The 20,527-nt window shown below is 36.6% G+C and overlaps 1 protein-coding gene across 1 annotated transcript in view; it reads left to right on the top strand.

The window, feature by feature from the left end:
* The window catches only part of LOC117984063 (paired box pox-neuro protein-like), a 54,716-nt gene that overhangs the window by 23,623 nt on the left and 10,566 nt on the right, over positions 1-20,527 (top strand). Inside the window, exon 3 of the mRNA XM_069499468.1 lies at positions 9,418-9,638. Coding sequence (XP_069355569.1) covers positions 9,418-9,638 — 221 coding nt within the window. The remainder of the gene's footprint in view (positions 1-9,417; positions 9,639-20,527) is intronic.

The following is a 20,527-nucleotide window of genomic DNA, read 5'->3' as shown; positions in this document are numbered from 1 at the left end:
CCTGCCCATTGCCTCTTCAGCTTCGCAACCCGTTGATCTAAGTATGTCGGTTACTCTGGATCTTCTACGGGTCTCCTCATTTCTGATTTGATCCCGTAGAAAAACTCCAAAAATATATCTAATGTATAGCGTTCTCCATCGTCCGCTGAGTGAGTCTGAGCTTTCGTATGATGTCCATAGTTAGTACTATAATAAGTCAATGATAGTTAGCGACCATGCATCATGACTGTTGTACGTTCAACGTTAGGTGTTTATAAGATAAAGTTCTAAAACCTTTAGCTGGTTCTTCCTTGCGTTCTAATAGAAAACCTTATTTGATCTATTCTTATTTTATCTCCTCTTTCCGATTTCTGGTTCTTGTCAGCACCACACTACCGCTTTCAATCCTGTTTAAATTTAAAATCTAAAGTAGGTGTATCGGTTATTACCTACCACCTAGAGGGTTATAAATATTTAGATGCGTAGATGTTTTATTTTAAATCTCTACCTCCACGGCACCGTGGTATCATTGTAAGTGATCTTTAACGCGTTCAGTTCGTTAAAATCAATGTCTCTTGGACGTTTTGACGCTAAATTAACTTTGGGTGTGCAGCTTTGCTTGGCTATCTTTATATGGACGACGCGTCTATCGACATTCAATCTTGTACTTTTTTTTAATCAGTACCCTTATTATAAATGCGAATGTGTTTGTTTGTTGGTTTGTCCTTCAATCACGTCGCAACGGTGCAACGGATTGACGTGAATTTTTGCATGGGTATAGATGAAGAACTGGAGAGTGACATAGGCTAAGTACTTTTTATTCCGGAAAATCAAAGAGTTCCCACGGGATTTTTAAAATACCTAATTTCACGCGGACGAAGTCGCGGGCCTCAGCTAGTTAAAAATATTTCACAAATTATTTTTTGTTATACAAATTACACTAGGTACCTATTCAGATTGAAATATTTTTCCGTGTTTCTATAAAAACTACACTTTTAAGTCTGAAATATTCCGCAAATAAATCCTCAGTAATAGTTTATAGTTATTAAAATTATCTTGATAAATAACGCTACATTTATTTAGATTGACTAGATTTAAATTACATGAATCATCATCTCAGAGAAATTATTTTCATAAATAGGTATACGTATTAGGTTCCGTCAAAGGTTTTAATGAAAACCTAAGTCCTATGTATGTAAAAGTCCTATGACGCAGAAGATAAAATAAGCAATACCAAAAAACAAGGTATAATAGGTAGGTACAAGCTACTACCGCCATTATATTTCAGCTGGGAAATATTGTTATAATTAAATAGACCTAAACATGTCCATATTATGTCAATGTATAAAAGTGCGGTCCGTATCAAATGAATCAACATCACATTCAATTTTCTAGTTCGCTGTTTACAACTGTGTTACAATTTTGTATCGTAAACTTTTATATTTTATTGTCAACTAATTGAAATGGAAGAGGCGAGGTTTCCAGAGCGTTGTAAAGACGGATTAGCCAATGGCGCGAAATGATTGAATTAGTTCAACTTATCCGTGACTTTGTATCATATAAAATATTAAAATATCAAATTGGATATCGTGCCTATTACATACCAAAATAAGATACAGTTATTTATTATTATCGCCAAACCTTCCATTGTAAATTTGAAATATGACTAGCTTATGCCCGCGACATCATCCGCGTGGACTACACAAATTTCGAACCCCTATTTTACCCCCTTAGGAGTTGAATTTTCAAAAATTTCTTATTAAATGCCTACGTTATAATAGCTATATGCATGCCAAATTTCAGCCTGCTCCGTCCAGTCCAGAGCTGTACGTTGATAGATCAGTCAGTCAGTCACCCTTTCCTTTTATATATTTAGAGAAGATGTAAGGCTTCCAACAAATCCTTTGGAATATGACCATCATTGTGAGAATTTACGCCGGCGGAATGGACAAAACACCCGATCCTTATTCTGCGCAGCAGTTTACAAAGTTCAGATAGCCGTAATTGTTGATTGCCTACCTCTAGTAAGAGACATCACTACAACAAGAAGAGAACATTAACTACAAACAACGACATCCAGAAATTAGTTAATCAATTATCTAAGTATATATATATCTACACCATCACACATACATATAAACATCTGGTCGTATGAGCGAATATAAATAGCTGTAGTAATTCTACGCATTGGCTCCACCAACGTCATTTCGTCACAACTCTCTTCACGTTTACAAATTCAACGGTCGTCCTAAAAAAATCAATGATACTAATTAAACAAAAAATATTGGCTTTTATCAAACCAATCTCCGTATCTGGCGCACAGTGGCCGCCGATGTTATCGTTAAATCTAATCATTTTCTTATCTTTGGAAGATAGTGGACATGTCAAATGTCTAACGCAGAACTTTCTCTCGGATGCATAAACCAAGCATAAACTATATTGGAGTTATCTGGAAGGCTAATTCGAGTAACAGATTTTGTAGAAAGGTATATCTACCTAATATTAAATGGGTACATTGATAACGGTTCAAAATTTAGATTGCTCCTGTAATTTTTTAAACATTACATGATTACATAGGTATAGCAGGGGACCTGTGTAGAATAATGCGCTGCTCAAGACAAGGATGTTGAAAACGACTTACAATTTCTAGAAGTACATATTACTTATTTGAATTTCCGCCCCGTGAGATGTTCGTAGACACCTTGCCATGCGCTATGGCTAGCTTAGTAGCTCTACCAAGATTCAAAACTTGATAGGCCAAGTCTTGGATTTTGATAGAGCTGAGCTAGAGCAGATATGATACTCAAAATAAGATGATACTCAAAGGATGCCGATCGTACCAACTAATTTTATCGAAGATAGGAAGACATCCGAACAATAATTGAATTTTTAACAGACTTTTATAGATAGTTTTACATAGAAAAACTTGATAGAAAGTTTGTAAATTTTTATTTGCCATGTTTCATAAAATTAAATAAGCTGTAAATCTCAGATTTATTTCCTAATTACTGGTGTCATAAACGGGCACCACATTCGCTCAATCTTGTTTTTCTCAAGTCTCAATTGCATTTCTTGCAGTTCTTCGGGAGTCAACCGCCTTGCCGCTCTAGGTTTTGAAAACGTCATATCTTCATAGTTGACGCCTTGTTTTACCCATGTTGTTATGAATTCCGATCCTAAAACAATGTGAACAATAATATTTTAAAGCTCCAACATGCTACTCACTATCCGCATGTTTCTTGTGGGGATTTAGTTGTACTTGTAAGTCCCGTTAAACTCAACAGGGTTTACTACTTCTAAGTTCTAACCCACATTTGAATAGACTTGAGCTGGTGCGATGCAGAAAGAAATATGACCTTGAACCTGCGCAGTGGGTGATTTATCGATGTATTTGTTTGTATGAATTGAGGGTGACGCTGACTTTCGGCTTCGGACTTCTTTCTTCAGGAACAGTGTTTACTGCTCTACTAGAATATCTATCGAAGCCATAATATATGGATGCTGGCTAAAATGGGATCCACAAAAACATGTACTTACGGTCGTAGTTATCAATAATATCAGGTCGGAATGTGCCAACAGTATAAAACCGCAGTTTCTTCACGGCAGCTGTGTACTCTGCACAACGGCACCTATCCATTTTCACGTAGGTAAAGATTGAAAAATTGTGTACAACTTTAGTATAAAATTACTTACTGATAATGATAAAAGTTCTATAAAAGGATCAGATTCATAAATCGTAATATCAAAAAAACGTATAATACTGATTACGTTCATTTCATTAAAAAAAATGACAATGGCTTGAGCAAAGGTTTTTTTCTTACGTCAGTAAGACAAATTCATGTTAGACTCTTTATCATTTTTTTGTGAAAGGTTAAAAGTTTTTTATTTCAAAGAACCTACCAAATAATGATTCTAGATCAACGGGAAGTACCCTATAATATGTTTTCTTGACAGACACGACTGACAGACGGACAGACAGACAGACAGGCAACAAAGTGATCCTGTGAGCGTTTCTTTTTTTTCTTTTGAGGTACGGAACCCTAAAAATAACTTTATACCCATAAAGTTAAAATGGCGTACGAAATGTCATTATTAGGGTCCTTATTTAAAGGTGAACCGTACTTTTGACATGACAGTTGATCCATAGAGTTAAAATGGCGCGTGAGAAGTCATTTTTTACGGACTTATACTTCCTTATTGAAGCTACAAGTAAGCGGCTAAAGCAGCTATAGTTTGCATCGTCAAAGCTGCAGTAGAGATGCTTTTTCTTCAGATGCTACAGAAGGTAGACGCTTGTTACTACCTATTGAGCTGTAAGGCCAGTTTACAATCAGCTTAAAGGCCATTTAAAGCCATTTAAATATTAGTTTAATTGAAACTTCCTATGTGGCCATTTATAGAGTTTTAGCCCCCGTTCTCACTTGTCGTTTGTCTTTTGTCACTTGGTATTCTAGTGGTAGTACTTGGTAGTAGTGGTAAATTAAAACTACCTGACTATTCATAAGCACTTTTAAAAAGTTTACATGAATAAAAAAAACATTCTATTCTATTCTATTCTAGTGGCAGTACATTTTGACACAAAATCGGTTTCCGACAAGTGTGAATAGCTAAGGAATAGCTTCATATAAAATGTTCTGCCACTGGAACATCCGATTTAAATCCGGGCCCGACAAACGACAAGTGGGAACGGGGCGTTGGCAGAGCATAGAAACATTGATCACTACACTCCCATAATTAAATGATTATTGGTTTTTCTTTCAATCACGCTGAAACGAAGCAACGAGCCGGCGTTTTACAGGATATAGTTAAAGACCTGACATAGAATAATTTTTTTCCTGGAAAATCAAAGAGTTCCCACGCAATTTTTAAAAACCTAAATCGACGCGGATAAAGTCGCGGTCATCAGCTTGCTTCAATAAACTCAACGCTATAATAATTACGGTCTGGCGGCGAATTATCACATACGAGTAGGTACAACTTCAGCCGATAAAGCCTTAAATTCAAAGAAAAAAACATCCCGCTCCCGTTCCCTAACACCGTAGCAATTGGCGAGGCTATAAAATCAGTCACAAGCCATAAAGCTCGCCATAACTTGCGCGATATATGAGCGATATTCGCAAAAAAGACCAAAATGACATTTTACGAGCCGATTGTAAAACTGGGAGCGTATTAGTGATGATCTCGCGCAATGCACCTCTTAAGAACCCTTTCTCGAAAGTTATACCATAAAGTGTAAACATATTGTTATAGATACCTACCTATCTCTTATTGCTATAAAATCGCCGGACGGATTTGCAACACTGTTGCGGGATATTTATTAGATATCTAGTAGTTTCAGACGAGCGTTAATTCCAAAATCATAAAACTGATACTTTGCACGAGCGGTTTTTGCTTTAACTAGTTTGATTAGGTCTCTTTACGGCGAGCACTTGCTATCAATGTCAACACTTAGTGAAAACTGAAGTACCTAGGCAACCTGATTAGCTCTGATTAGTGTGGAAGACGTAGGCAAGGAATCTTGATTGGAACCTTAAGAGATTAGAGAATTAATATCCCTAACACACTAAATAGTCTGCACCCCAACGCTTTCCATAGAAATGTAGTTTAGTTCTCTTTTGAATATTAACCAGCCAAACTTAATGAAATTTTGTGCACATTGTACCTATTTAGACACAAATATCTGATTGCAAAATTTTTGAAAAAAATGTTGTTTTAAAATTATACCTACGGATTCGAAAATCTAAGTGAAATTAAGTATGTAAAACTAAATTTCCACAGACATGAATATGTTTCTAAATTGTGTCTACTCATTGAGTTTGCTTGGTATTCAAATGAGAACCGAAACACTTTTAGATAATGCTTATGCTCGCGACTTTGTCCGCGTGGACTACACAAATTTCAAACCCCTATTTCACCCCCTTGGAGGTCGAATTTTTAAAAACCCTTTCTTAGCGGATGCCTACGTCATAATAGCTATCTACATGCCTTGCATAACCGTTACAAATTGCACTCGACACTCTTGTTATTTTACTGAGATAAATAAGTATTTAATTGAAATAGATAAAGCTCACTAATGTAAAATCATTTATTATTATAGAGTTATTAGTAAGCTTCCTTTTAAGACGCCTTTATCGCAACTTGAATCGTGATCTAGTTAGGCAAAATGTAACTTACAATTCGTAGTTTTAAGGTTCAATTTTAATGTACCTATAAGGGAATTCACCCAAGACTCGTAAAGCGAGAAGGTAATTTGCAACCGTTGGAACCGCTTGAAGTTTTAGTATGACAATAGCCGTGAAATGGTTCAAAGGCGGCTGCAATGAAAGAAAAGATCATAAACACAAATTACATGCGAACAAATTAAAACGCTAATTTTATTGAATTAAGGTCATAAATTGCGTGGTCCGCCGATTGTTTTATTACTTTACAATGGACAATTTTAACGGTAGCTGTAAAGGGGGGTGTTAAATCTAGAATGAAATTGAACGTGTATAAAAGGGAATTCATTTTGGTTTTAACTATTTAATGTATCGGTACATTAACAAATGTTTATAGGAAACCGTATTATTAGCTGTTTTGTTCATTCCATTTTGATGGTAGTTTTAACACTCAAAATTGATTTCAATTTGTGCGCTACGAGTAGGTACAGTACCCGGCCGAAAGTAATGTACATCGGCCTTTAGAATGACATTTCCGATTTGTAGAGCGTTGTCTCTGTCACTTATGTCTCATACTTATATGACGTTTTGTCGGTCTCAACGACAGAGACAACGCTCTACAAATCTGCTATCTCCTTCAAAAGGTCGATGAACATTACTTTCTGTCGCGTACTGTACCTATGTATCATCTACGTAATATACACACTTGGCAGTCTTTATCATAACTTTATACCCATTACTATCTATATTTTACCTAAGTACTAGTTGATGAAATATCACTTGATGAAGGAACACATCGCGAGGAAACCGGCATGCCTGAGAGTTCTCCATAATGTTCTCAAAGGTTTGTAAAGTCTGCCAATCCGCACTTGCATCCTGGTAGACAATGGCCAATCCCCATCTCATTTTAAGAGGAGACCCGTGCTCAGTAGTGAGCCGATAATGAGTTGATCATTTATGATGACTAGTTCATTCTTTTTGCATAAGTTTTTTTTTAAATCAGGTAAGAACTCTTGGATTTTCCGTGATAAAAGTATATTCGTCTCCAGGATGCAAGCTACCGAAACAGACAGGCACACTTTCACACACGAAGTCGCGGGGATAAGCTAGATTAATATATTGGCAAGAAACTTATGATTGATATACATAATAATTAATTATTATTAGTATGGATGCCACTTATAAGTTTCCTATAGGAGGGGCAGACCTTCATTATTTTATAAAAGCTAAAAGTTTCTCTCCTTCTTCTCCCCAACACAGGGTTCGAACGAACGATCAGCAACCAAGTTGAAGTTTGGATCGTGTTGGCTCTGAGAGATAACGTCTAATAAAGGTGTAAAAAAATCTTACGTCAAAGTACGAAGGTCTGGCACGCGCTGGCTCTCTCTCTCTATCTATAAGAATTGCTTCCTTTTACTTTTTCAACAAAATTCGAGTTGACTTTATCTTTCTATCTTTGAACCAAAAGCTATTCGGGTCATAATTGGCAATATCCAGGTAGCGAGCCTTTTGTGTTTGGCAATCAAATAAATATTAGTCCAAATGAGACAGGTGTAACGCGAAATAACTCAATGTGGCCGTCCCCCTTGTTTCGACCTTTCGACAGAATTATATCGTATTTGTAATGAACGTAAATTATGGTTTTTTGTATTTCATTATATTGGCTAAATAGTTTTCCTTTTATTCCGAGATGCATTTATCTTTTTTAATTTTAATTAATTTTTATTAGAAATTTTAATTACCTTAGATTGGATGAATATTTTAATGTTCACTCTACCTACAGTACGCGACAGGTCGAGATGGCAATGAGGGCGAGGACGCCCCGCACACCCGCACAGCCTCCGCGCTAACTCAGTGTGCCCCCCCCACCACCCTCATACCCCGATTGCCATCTCGATCTGTGGCGCACTATACATTCGCACTCAACTTTCTGAGCCATACAATGTGACAGGGCTACTGACTGTTTTATTCCCCTTAATTTTTGGTCGGACGCTAACTTTATTCAATAAATTAGATAGGGAGACAATTAATTAATAGTACAGAATATATTATAATAGTACTAACGTAAAGGTACATGAACAGTGGTTGTGGTAATGGTAGTTGCGGGGCATATTAGATTTTTAGTGAGGACATGCGATTTATATAATAAGAAATATGTACAATTAGATCATTTTCAACACAAATTTGGTAAATTTTTAGTTGAAATATAAAAGTTTAAATTATTATATGTAGGTATAGCATGATTAGAATTATATAGGTACTTTTACTTTGTAACCACTTCATAACAAACTAACTAATTTTAAATTGTATTGATTTTTTTTTTTTTTTAATATAATAAAACTTAAAGCTAGCCTTATCTAATTACTATATAAATCATGACCGCGTGGAATGGTGCCAAGAATACTGGCTGCAAATGGTGCAAAGAATACTAACTAATTGTAATTTAATTTAATGTATTTACTAACCTAACTAACTCCCGCACAAATAGATATAATGTAAATAAGTGAACACTTAATAGGCATATGTACAAACTAGAAATAAGTAGCTAAGTAAAAATGTAAAAGCTGTTTGTGTTCCAAAAAAAAAAACTGGTGTGGCACGTTCGGCAAGTGCAACGTCGTCGGCGAAACTGCTGACGTCACGTGGCCCACTCATCATCATCATAATCAACTCATAACCGGCTCACTACAGAGCACGGGTCTCCTCTCAGTATGGGAAGGATTTGGCCATAGTCCACCACGCTGGCCAAGTGCGGATTGGCAGACTTCACACACCTTTGACAACTTATGAAGAATTCTCAAATCTCAGGCATGTAGTTACATGTTATAGTTAGTAGGCACCTATTTCGGTTTGATGCCTTATCCTAAAGAAAATATTAATTGAGGTACAGTGATCGTAAAACAAATAGTCCAATCTGAAATTACAACATGGTGATTTGCACAGGTTATAGATTATGGGTTAAATAGCAACCCCAGCTAATATCTGTTTTTGTACAATGCGAAATCATATCTCTCATGTTCAGATTGAACTAGGTACCTACTTGTTTTGCGCGCACTAAGTATAGTTTATCAACAAATTCTGAAATCCGGAGGTCGCATGCAATTATAAAAATGCCGACAATTCGATTGTTCAACTAATATGGTTGCGATTGACAATAAGAAGAGACTTGAATAATAAGTTTCATGGACTTAATAAGCGACATAATATCTGTCAACTTTTTCAATGCAAATGCGGACGTCTTACTTAACCTCGTTAGTAAAAAGACGATTTTCCTTTTCAGGTCAGGCAGGCGTCAACCAGCTGGGGGGCGTGTTTGTGAACGGTCGGCCCCTGCCCGACGTGGTTCGAAAAAGGATCGTGGAGTTGGCCATCTTGGGGGTGCGGCCCTGTGACATAAGCAGACAACTGCTCGTCTCCCACGGCTGCGTGTCCAAGATATTGACGAGGTTCTACGAGACCGGCTCCATTAGGCCTGGCTCCATTGGCGGCAGCAAGACTAAGGTTTGTTGAAATTGGTATACCTATCTTAGAACTCACTATTTAAGAAAATTTAAAAAAAAGTCTAAGTCTTTAATTTTTTTTTAAAGAAATTTCCAAAACCCTCATTGTTCTATTCACTGTGCTGTTCACGAAAGGATCTTGGATTTTGGGTTATCAGACCTTATACCTACTATCTCAATCATACAATAGATATCTACTTATTATAGGTAGGTACCTGGTACATGTCTACATGCAGTGGCGTGCAGCTCATAGAGGCATAAACGCACTGCTTACCCTCATTGTAATAAGTCAATGCTTATTTTTCATTTTAACCTGCCGTAAAATAAGTTCATACGTAAATGCATATCCTGGCTTGAACTCCTGTGCACGCCACTGTCTACATGTATTTTATGCCTATCAAGCTATCATCATATTTATCAATATATAATTGATAAACTATTTTGCCAATCCTACCAAAACCACAGAATAATATAATAGTAGGTACTCCAAAACTAAGACTTTTCAAATTAGGGAAGATATTCTGTAGCGAAGTAGATTTCTAAAGATGACCATGTCACTTCGAGGAAAATCACAAAATAAAATCTTTATCTGTACATAGGTATGAAGCATTAATAACTTTTGAACAAAAATCTACCCGTCCATATTTGGTAGCCCCGTCAGATGAGATCACTATCCAATGCGTAGCATTTCGAGACCAAGAACGATGCAATATAGCCTCTCAGTTGATTAGTAGTCAATTAAGCATTCCCATAACAGCACCAATAAAAGTATTCGGTGATTCAAAGTATTTTGTTGTAATCAATTTTTGACGTCGGCATCCGTTTGTGGAACAACAAAATGGAGGTTTTATTGGCGTACCGAATTCACTGAGGTCGAATACGCTCAGTGGATATTTTCACATATTGGATTCGGGGTGAACAAAGAGTAAGAGAACCGTACAGATTCATCAGTCACGTCTATTGGTTAGGAACTTTTAATCTCTTAAGATATTTTTATTTTCCTGCCTACGCGCGTAGATATCTTTTTCTTTAGCGTTTACCGAAGAACGACATGAATAATATTATTATACAAGACTTGATATCATAACATGGCAATGCGTCTGATGGATTTATGGATTGTTAGCGATCAAACGACGGCACTTTTTAGCGGCCAAAATTTGAACTGCTACGAACTATGGCTACGAATGAGCTCAGAATCAGCACAATCTTGTGCCTGTACCCCTTTTGCTTTTTACTGTCAAGCTGCATTTTTGTTTCTTTATTCTATAAAAAGTAGAGAGATATATTTTGGATGAGTTAAGACAGGTTTTCAGACACGTAAAAATATTCATGAAGACAATTCGGCCGGAAACCGACACAACAGCATCGAGTATTTTGTAATTCGTTTGGCATACAAATGATTTGATTTAAATCAATAAAATTTTGTCGCGTAGTGCCGTATTACAAGTACTTATCACCTATGTGTCTGGTCATTGTACACCGAACAGATCAAATAGTTTAGTAGTTTTAGTTGTCATCACTATCAATCGATAGACGTCCACTGCTGGATACTCTCGTACCTATGCGTCTGAAGGAGATAATATTATCAGACAGTTCATTTTTCGTTTCCACACGCCAAGGTCTTGTGCCGACTAAATACATCGGCTGTCGTTTGCATTGATTGAAGTTGGTAAATCGATGGTCGTTTGTCACCTAGTGGAGAAGTGTAAAGTGCCACGCCTTCCAGTGCAAGGTCACCATTCCAGCACCCCAGGATCCCCATGTGTTCATCTTCACAACGTGTTGAGCTATCCAACATAGCACATTGAGCTATACAACATTATTTTAGGTCTTTCACGGATGTCCTCATTCCCGAGCTGATCACGTAGAGAAACTCCAAGTAGGTACGGTTAGCTGTTTCCATCGCCGGCTGAGTGACTCTGAGCTTGCTTAAATGAGGCCTATTATAGTTAGCGACTAAGATCGGATCCATACCTATGTCATCAATGGTAACCACGGTGGTAACACGCACTGTTCGAATACTTTCGTCTTCAAGCACTGAGGAATTTTGTAGATGAAACAGTAGGCACCGGCGCAAGTTCTTAAGAGTTTCCGAAGCCTCTTAATATGCGCTGAAGGTGGCCACCGAGGGCGGTTCTAGTGGGTAAAAACCCCACATAACCCGATTTCTTCCCATAGAGATCGGGTACCTTTAGTAGATTTCACCCTCGAAAGAAAAAAGAGGTACCTAATCACAACACAGTAATATGTTGGCGCCTTTATTTAAATTGTTAAGTGTATTAGGTGGGTATGTTGAGATGCTGAACATTTCACGTCATAGAGTTCACAACTGGATCCCAATCATTAAATACCGTTTTAAGTATTACAGCAATTAATACAGAACCTTCATTTCAATCCGTTGCTCGTTCGGGCGTGTCGAAAGGGCACCATAAGAAGCCGAAAGCCGGGTCATTTTATAGGTTATAATTACACGTGATTGCCGGCGTGACCCGTCCGATTCGCCGCGTTCGTACCGCGCCCCACGGTTGCAATGTTTATTTTGTTTTACACAGGTTTTTTATGTTATGTAAGATTTTTTGTGGCTAAATGATTCCGCAGCACGCAAATTCATTAGGTATATCGTTTATAAGCTGTAATTATAAAATAAAATAAAAATACAATTGAAATTCAAAGAAGGCGTTTATTTTTTTATGTTTTAGTCAGAGAACTTTGATTTTTAAAGTTGCTATTTATTTTGTTATATATAGTGCTAGTTACGTTATAGTTAGTTATTTTACCTACGACTCTATCCTCTATGTTTTTATAAAGCAAATTATAATAAAACACAACAAGGCCGCTGCCTGGTATGGCAGCTTCGAAACACAAACACAATTAGATTCCTACCGAGATACTAAATAAAATAAAAAATTCATGTAGGTACCTACTTAAATTTATTTTATTTTATTAAACTTTTAAAAAGTGTACAATTTTTATTTTTACCTATTTAAAAATATTAGGTACAATAAGACTTAAGGCTAGCCTTATCTAATTACTGTACAAAACATAATATTATTAAACTTTTTAAAAGTACCTTTAGATAGGTTTCTAGAACCTCCATATACTTACCTACATTGCTTCGAGATCTTCAAACCTACATTCATATAGATATTTCACAAATAGGTACTGTACGTCTCGTGTTTTGGTCTACGTGGATTTAGGTTTTGATAAATATTATAGGAACCCTTTGTTTTCAGGAGATAAAAATAAGTAACTACAAGTACTTTCTCCATCTACTTAGTACTTTATCAGTCGGATTGCCATAATTTGGATAGTATCTGATAGAATGCCAGTTCAGCCAAAACGTACGAAAGGTAACAAACAGACAGACACACTTTCGAGTTTCACATTCAAAATTGTAAGAAACTAACTAAGTAATTCCTACTTATAAAAGTTTAGTTGTTTATTCCAGTTGTATGCATTACTTAGTTACGTATTTAATAAGATAAAGAACCAGTAACTAAATGATCCATATTCCTATCATCTAGTAGAAAATTTAAGCTTTTAATTCTCAGCCCGCGACGAATTGCGACTGTGGGATAGCACGCTATGCGTAGGCTTGCTACAAAAATATTTCATGCCGCGTACAGACTGGTGCAATATAACGTGCTTAGATAATAGAGTAAATTATCTAAGATAAGATGCAATGCGAGAATTTGCCGTTCATTTGCTGCAAGGTATAATGCACGTAACTAATTCACATAGTCTCTGGACGTCGCAAAGTGCGCGCACGAACCGTACCTTTGTCGTGCTCTTTAAGGACGTTAGATCGTGTGCGGAGCGATCTATCAATAATTTGTCGGTTTTTGAAAGAACACAAATTGTGTGGTGGTCGTACGCAAAGAAAGTTCGTAGTAAATGCGCGGTTTGGACGTGTGATACGTTCGTAATAAATACGAGTACCTAAGTAAGTAGGTATCGTATGTAGAACGTTATACATTGCATGTTATATTGCACCAGTCTATAAGCGGCTTTAGTGTAAGAGTCTGTCGTAATATTTCTATTGGCCCAATTTTTTTAAATTCATCACAAGTAGTTATAGGTGCTACTTATCAAGGAGCCGGCGAAATTTCCTCTGTTGTTAGTAATAATAAGCTTTGTGCTAATCTAAGAAAAGACTTGATAGTAGATAATGAGAAAATGACAGAAATAATTAATATAATATGCGGTTATACAGGTATAGCCTTGATAATAATAGCGAACAAAATCATGATCAAAAACAATTATTGGAGTCAATCTAAAGAAAATGTGTGACCGTCTCCTACGCTTCACCGTTATTTGATACTGGTAGATCGAGAAAATGATACAATATCAAATTGAACAATATCTGATATTGATTATTGAGAAGGCCTATGTACCTACAATTTTATTATACATTTTCGTTATGCTGGCTTTCCATCAGCCAGTTACCTAAACCTATATCCTACCTAGACGTAGGCGGTATATCGGCCGAACCTCGAGCAGTACCTACCAGTCCTAGAGGCGCATTCGCCTGTGTTGGTGTATTAACCAATAGGTAAAGTGATGTGATAAGGAGTCTAGTTATAGCAGGCCGAGCAGTGATATTTGGTCACGTGACCCGAGAAATATACAGCGACCCTTCGACGGCACTCTCGAAACTCTAACATCTTATGAGAGAAAGAAATGAGAGTTTACGCGATTAAAAAACTAAAGCAGCAGCGATGTGCGAGCTGAAATGCATTTACTGCGTAGTGACAAGAGTCGCTTTTATTTAAATATCTTTGCCGGGTGATACCTATTTCTGTACCTGGAACTACTATCATCTAAATTTTCTGTAGCTTAGCTGTTATAATATCTTACCTCCATTACTTAAAAAATATTAATCGGTATGCCACTTTGTTCGACATTGTGTTGGCACTGCTCCGTAGTAGAAATAATAAGGTTTTACAATAATATTGTACAATAATTATTGTAGGTGTGTAGAACTTCTAAGGTATCCACCTACACATGAAATAGAACACCAAATCATGCATGCCCATCTACATCTTGTCCGTTATTTTCAAACGATCAGCTATCTGTGTCCGTATCAATAAAACCGATATGACACGCTTTTTCTTCAACAATCTGTGGCGATTACAGAAGCGTTTATAGTCTATATCGGTTGAGCTTCCATTTGTTATAATCTGTTATAATTTTTAATTGAATATGGCGGTCATCGTTCGATTTCTAATAAAAGATAATATAACGCACGACCGCGGCTATCTCACGAGAACATTGATAATGTTTTTGGTTATGGTTTTTATTTTGAAGATTGGGTTTGCTTTGTTTTTTAAAAAGCCGCAGGATATATTTTTAAACTGTTTCATAGAGTTAAATGATCATTTATACGCATGCGCTTTCCATCGGGTATGATTGCAGTCAATTGTGGGAAACTTATGACTACCCACATTTTATAAATCTACGCATTCTTAAAGCGCTTTAAGAATGTGCATAGGTGCCATATTTTGCATGTTCGAATCCTTCATAGCATCCACGTTTTACGACCAAAAGTTATGGTCTTTATGATCGATGGCCAACATTTATGGCCAAATGACCGTAATTAGAACCGACACCGCTTTATGGCGGGGCGGTTCGCATTTGACCACTTTCACACTGAATTTGTGTGTGCTCAATAGCCAGTATAAACTTTCTGTATTTTTTAAATATTTATTGTTAGTTAGTAAAAATTTATTGTATCGAATTTTTTTAATAGAGATAATAATTATCTAATTGAATTGTAGTCGTAAAATGGCAAAAAAAGCTTCTTGTAACTTGTTTGAATTTGTTACATATTTACCTAGGTGTACGTCTAGGTAGGTACTTCTTCATTTTATTAACTTGCCAGCGGTTTTGTTTTTAAGCAGTCTTATTTTTTCAGTTTAATTTTCATTCTTATTGAGTTCTTTGAGTTTTATTTTATATTGGCATTTTTATTCTTTTTAGAATAAAATTACCTTCTGTAGCTTTATCACAAAAGCTCAATCAAATAATTACAAGAAAGTAAGCATAATATATTATGAACGGAGTTCGCCGACTTTTAAAACGGCCGATTATAAGATAATCTGTCCGATTTTAAGATGGCCGTTTTAAAAGTCGGCGAACTCCACCTATGTCTTAATTTTGTTCCATTTTCGATCTCAAGAATAGCGATATTTTTGACAAACAGGGCAAAGGTTGTTGAAATGCCAATTTACTGAAAAACACAGCCCTTTTACACCAGCTCAGTCTGACTGAGGCACTGGTGGGACGTTAATGCCTCTATAGGACAACATATATCAAACTAAGAAATAATTAATAAATATTATATTAACTTAGTTTGGACCTAACTAGAATTATTTTGGGTAAAAATCAAAGATGTTTGCAATTTGCACCCTTCTACCAACAATGTAGGACCACTTGTTGATCAAAGTTCACACGCGGAAGAAACATCCTCGTCGAAGGCTTTTTGTACCATTGTGCCATGACTTTAACAGCGTAACGTTACGAGCAATTAGTAAGTTGGCATGCACTTGCGAAGTTGCCTCACCATGACTTTTACCATGAGGTTACGAGTAACATAAAAAATAATGTGTCGTATTTTATGGTCCTTTAAAATTGTCGCTTTGGTCCAAGGACTTTTAGACTTAAAAGGATCATTAAAATACTAGATTATTAGATACTTAACACACAACTCTAATAAAGTAAGAGATCGGTAACTGTACGGAAATTCTAATAAGAAGGCAAAGTTTATTTACTTATTTTATTTTATCCTTCGGTCTTTTATCCTGGCCGATATCCCCGCGACTTCATCCGCGTGTATTCAGGTTTTTCGAAATCCCGTGGGAACTCTTTGATCTTCCGGGATGAAAACTACGTCCTATGTCACTCTCCAGGTCTTCAACTATACCCACGCAAAAAATCACGACGAGCCGTTGCTCCGTTGTGACGTGATTGAAGGACCAACCAACAAACAAACACACTTTTGCATTTATAATACTAATGGGTAGTGAAGTGATATAAATTTCATGCTCTACCTATTCTTAAAAAATCTTGAGGACGTAGTGGACTTCTAAAGTGAAGAATTGACTTTTCGGTAGCGCCCGTTTAAAGGTCATTGCATACGTAGGTAACATGTGACGGACGGGACGGGAGGATTTCTTGAACTAAGTACTAATATTGGATTAACTAGAACGTCCCGTCCCGTCCGTTTTCGAGTTATCCACTGGTAGTTCAAGAAATCTTCCCGTCCCGTCCGGCACTCGTACGGTAGGTAGGTATACCTAACTCCACCTTAATTAGCAACAATAAATAATTTTAAAAATATCACAACACAAAATTACAAGTTTTATCGTCAACAGAACATTCAAACAAAATCACCAATGAAATCATGCACGAATCTAATAGTAAATAATCAACCCTTAATAGCTTGAAAGTTGAAACAGTTCAACACAAAATTAACCCTGTACCGGCCAATTGACCCATCGCACAATAGCCCGATTTCCCCACACCGGATATATATAAATGACCTGTTAATATCGCGCGCGGGGATTAAACTTTTTACTCGAGGTCTTGGGATATCTTTATTAGATCTTTATAAAGAATATTGAGTAATATACGTTCTTCCGTACAAGAGCTGTAGATATAAGTAGCAGATTAAATCGATGGAGTTTATAGTTCTTAAACTTTATACATCATACCAACCGACTGGCGACTAGACTTGTTAATAAATGAAGAATAAAGCTATTGAATGTTTGAATTAGGAGTTGACAAGATTAGATATTACGCCTTATTATTACGTTAAAAAAGTCTTAATAATCAAGGTATAAGAGGGTTAGTTCCAGCATCGCTTACTAACTACCTAACTACCTTTTATATTTTTTTGGGGCTTACCATTTTGGAGACATAATTTAGAAATGTTATGTTGTTTTTCAATGACTTAGCTCTAGATTATTTTTTAATTAGTAAAACTTAAGAGTCGTGTAGTAGTAGATAAAAAATCAATTAAATACGTATACCTAATATGAGCCAATTGGAATAGCATCTTAACTTACTTATTCTAGTTTCAATTGAATTTATTAAGTATTTTGATGGAAATATTAGGTATGCTCCTGCGAGAAGTTAGCAGGAAAGAAAATCAAACTTAAAGTAAAGTATATAATGTAGTTACACCAATTTTTTGATAACAAATCCCCATTGAATTCAACCAAACTCAATTACAGCCGCACATCGACATTGACAAATAGTTCGATTCCCATGAATTTAAAACATATATATTATTGAAAACTGATAACCATCGACCATGACATGCCAAAGTGACATTAACAGTAATGTCAAACAAAATGACGTGAATATCGGCTATTCCGCAGTAATTCGGACGCGTTGTTTAATTGCGCAAGCAACACCGACGCGGGGCGTTCGTTTGTTTTAACGCTGGCAACACTCGCAACCGCTAATTAGACTTTTTACAACTTTAACGCTGTAATTACGAATGTTTACGTTCTTTTTATGAATTTTCCGATACTTTATATACTTAACTGGCATTGATTGTATAGTAGAGCGCTTTTACGTGGAGGCACGTGGAGGTGTATCCTGTCAAAAGGATGAGGTACTGAGTGCGATTCTCGGTTAGGTTAATTTTAGAATATTTTTTTCTAAATTAACCAAGTTTGGCCAAGTGTGCTCCCAAGTCCCAACCCATGTCCAGCATCACCTGATGAGATCGCAGTCTCATTAAAAAAGTTGCAGTGTATCAGTTACAATGTTGCCGTCCTTTTCCTAAGTAGCGGCTAACCCAAAAAAGTATGCAAGGTATCGCCAAAAATCATGGGAATTTAGAAAAACTGTTGTTCTAAAAATGTTGCTATGTAAGACCAAACTAAAAACTAACTAAAACCCTTGGTTCTACATAGCATTCGTTTTTAGAAATTCTTATCAATTTTTAAATATTTACCTTTTACACAAAGGACGGCGGAACTTTAGTACCTACTTTATAATATATAATATTATACAGGTTGAATTATCTGTGTTGTGTCTAAAATGATGATATTTATGCGTTTTAAACAACTTGATAAATTATTATAGGTATAGGTAGAGATCTACCTACTTCTTAAAGGCAGTTACAATAGGTTAAACAGATATTAAACAAAAACGTTTCATGCATATCAAATCATAAATTTACCTTATTACCCACTGTAATAACATTTTAATGGAACTCTGATTAATTCATTTTTTGAGTGATTTTATAATAAAGTCGGTACTTATAGCTAATCAAAACTATTGCTTGACGCTTGTTATTTACAAATTAAGTACCTATCGCAGTTTTGTTTGTGTCTTTTGTCTTTAATTTACTGAACGCTATGCACTTAATATAAAAAGTAGGAATCTAATGAAGTTTACTTTTTTCATTCAGATACCAGTAAGTCCTTGACTGCAATCTCACCTGGTGGTAAGTGATGATGCAGTCTAAGATGGAAGCGTTCTAACCTGAAAGGAGTATGGCAGTTTTTATTAAACCCACGCCCCTTTAGTTTCTACACGGCATCGTACCGGAACGCTAAATCGCTTGGCGGCACGGCTTTGCCGGTAGGGGGAAAACTAACCACGGCTGAAGCCTCCCACCAGACCAGTCCATTTAGAAATAATAAAATTCCAAACCCCTGCCAAGAATTGAACCCGGGGCCTCCCACTTATAAGACCGCAGTGGTTATCACTGCACCAGGGAGGTCGTCAAAAGGTGAAATGCGTAAGAGGCGCACTACACGCACGCGGCCCATACGACCTTGTTTCCGCGAACCGAAAATGAAATAGGTAAGTACGAATGAAAAACCTATGTCCAGAAAATCTAAAGCGCCGCATAAATCGCGTCGCTTACGTGGACTCTGCGATTTGTTTATTTTTAAGCAAACTAAGGAAAACTAAAGCATACGTGGCTTACAGGTTCAATCTCAAGAATAGGTATAGAAAAGACTAAACTTATTCGACTCAAAAGCATCAAAATCAAAATCAAAAAGAAATCAGTCTTGAGTACGTAATGTTTTCCGTAAAAAAACATCCTTATTCGTTGTCTAATAAATATTAATAGCACATTTCAGTTTATTTGGTGTACTTACGTCAGGGTAATTTGTAACCGTAATGGCGCGATTGGTCAAGTCGCGCGGGTCATGGGAGCGCGCCGCGGCTGACACCTGTCAACCGCTGTCAGCTATCGGCTGTGTTATCTGTAGACTGTACAGTGTACCTACGCCTTTATGACACAGGGCTGTGCTTAGATTGTGTATATATACAAAAACAGTCACAAGTCAAGCTTATTATTTATTTGGCGACTAAAAATTTGGTCCTTAACTGACAGAGTTTTAAGTTCCTTAATCTAACAACACATTGGGGCCGATTCTCTTGTACACAATCTCTAAACTAAACTAAAATGGCACGTCTAAATCTATTGCTATCCCTTTTATAACGTTGCTTGCGGAAAAGGATGGCACTAGATTTAGACCTGTTAGTTTAGTTTAGTTTAGAGATTGTGTACAAGAGAATCGGCCCCAATGACTAGGTATGCGTTTCATATGTAAAGACAAGGCAAGGTAGGCACTTCGTAACTCTTGTACTTATCTACTTAACTCAAACTTTAAGTCCCGGAGTTAACCGTAAAGGAAATAATCATAATAATTACTTATAAGCAGAAGCGAAGTAAGCCTGATTTTTTTTCATCAAAGAAATCTTCAAGTTCCTTGCCCCACCCCTTTCTAAAACTTTAGTCTGCCACTACCACTGAATCTCGGTGTTTCTGGGCATCCATCAGACTGAAGACCTGGTGGGCCTTTGGACGTCAGTCTGAACAGACTAATGACAGCGAAGTATGGTTGTGATGATTGACTG

Source organism: Maniola hyperantus, chromosome 7, assembly GCF_902806685.2.
Source record: "Maniola hyperantus chromosome 7, iAphHyp1.2, whole genome shotgun sequence".
Taxonomy (NCBI): Eukaryota; Metazoa; Arthropoda; class Insecta; order Lepidoptera; family Nymphalidae; genus Maniola; species Maniola hyperantus.
Note: the sequence above shows the minus strand (reverse complement) of the source record. Positions and strands in the feature narration are given on the sequence as shown.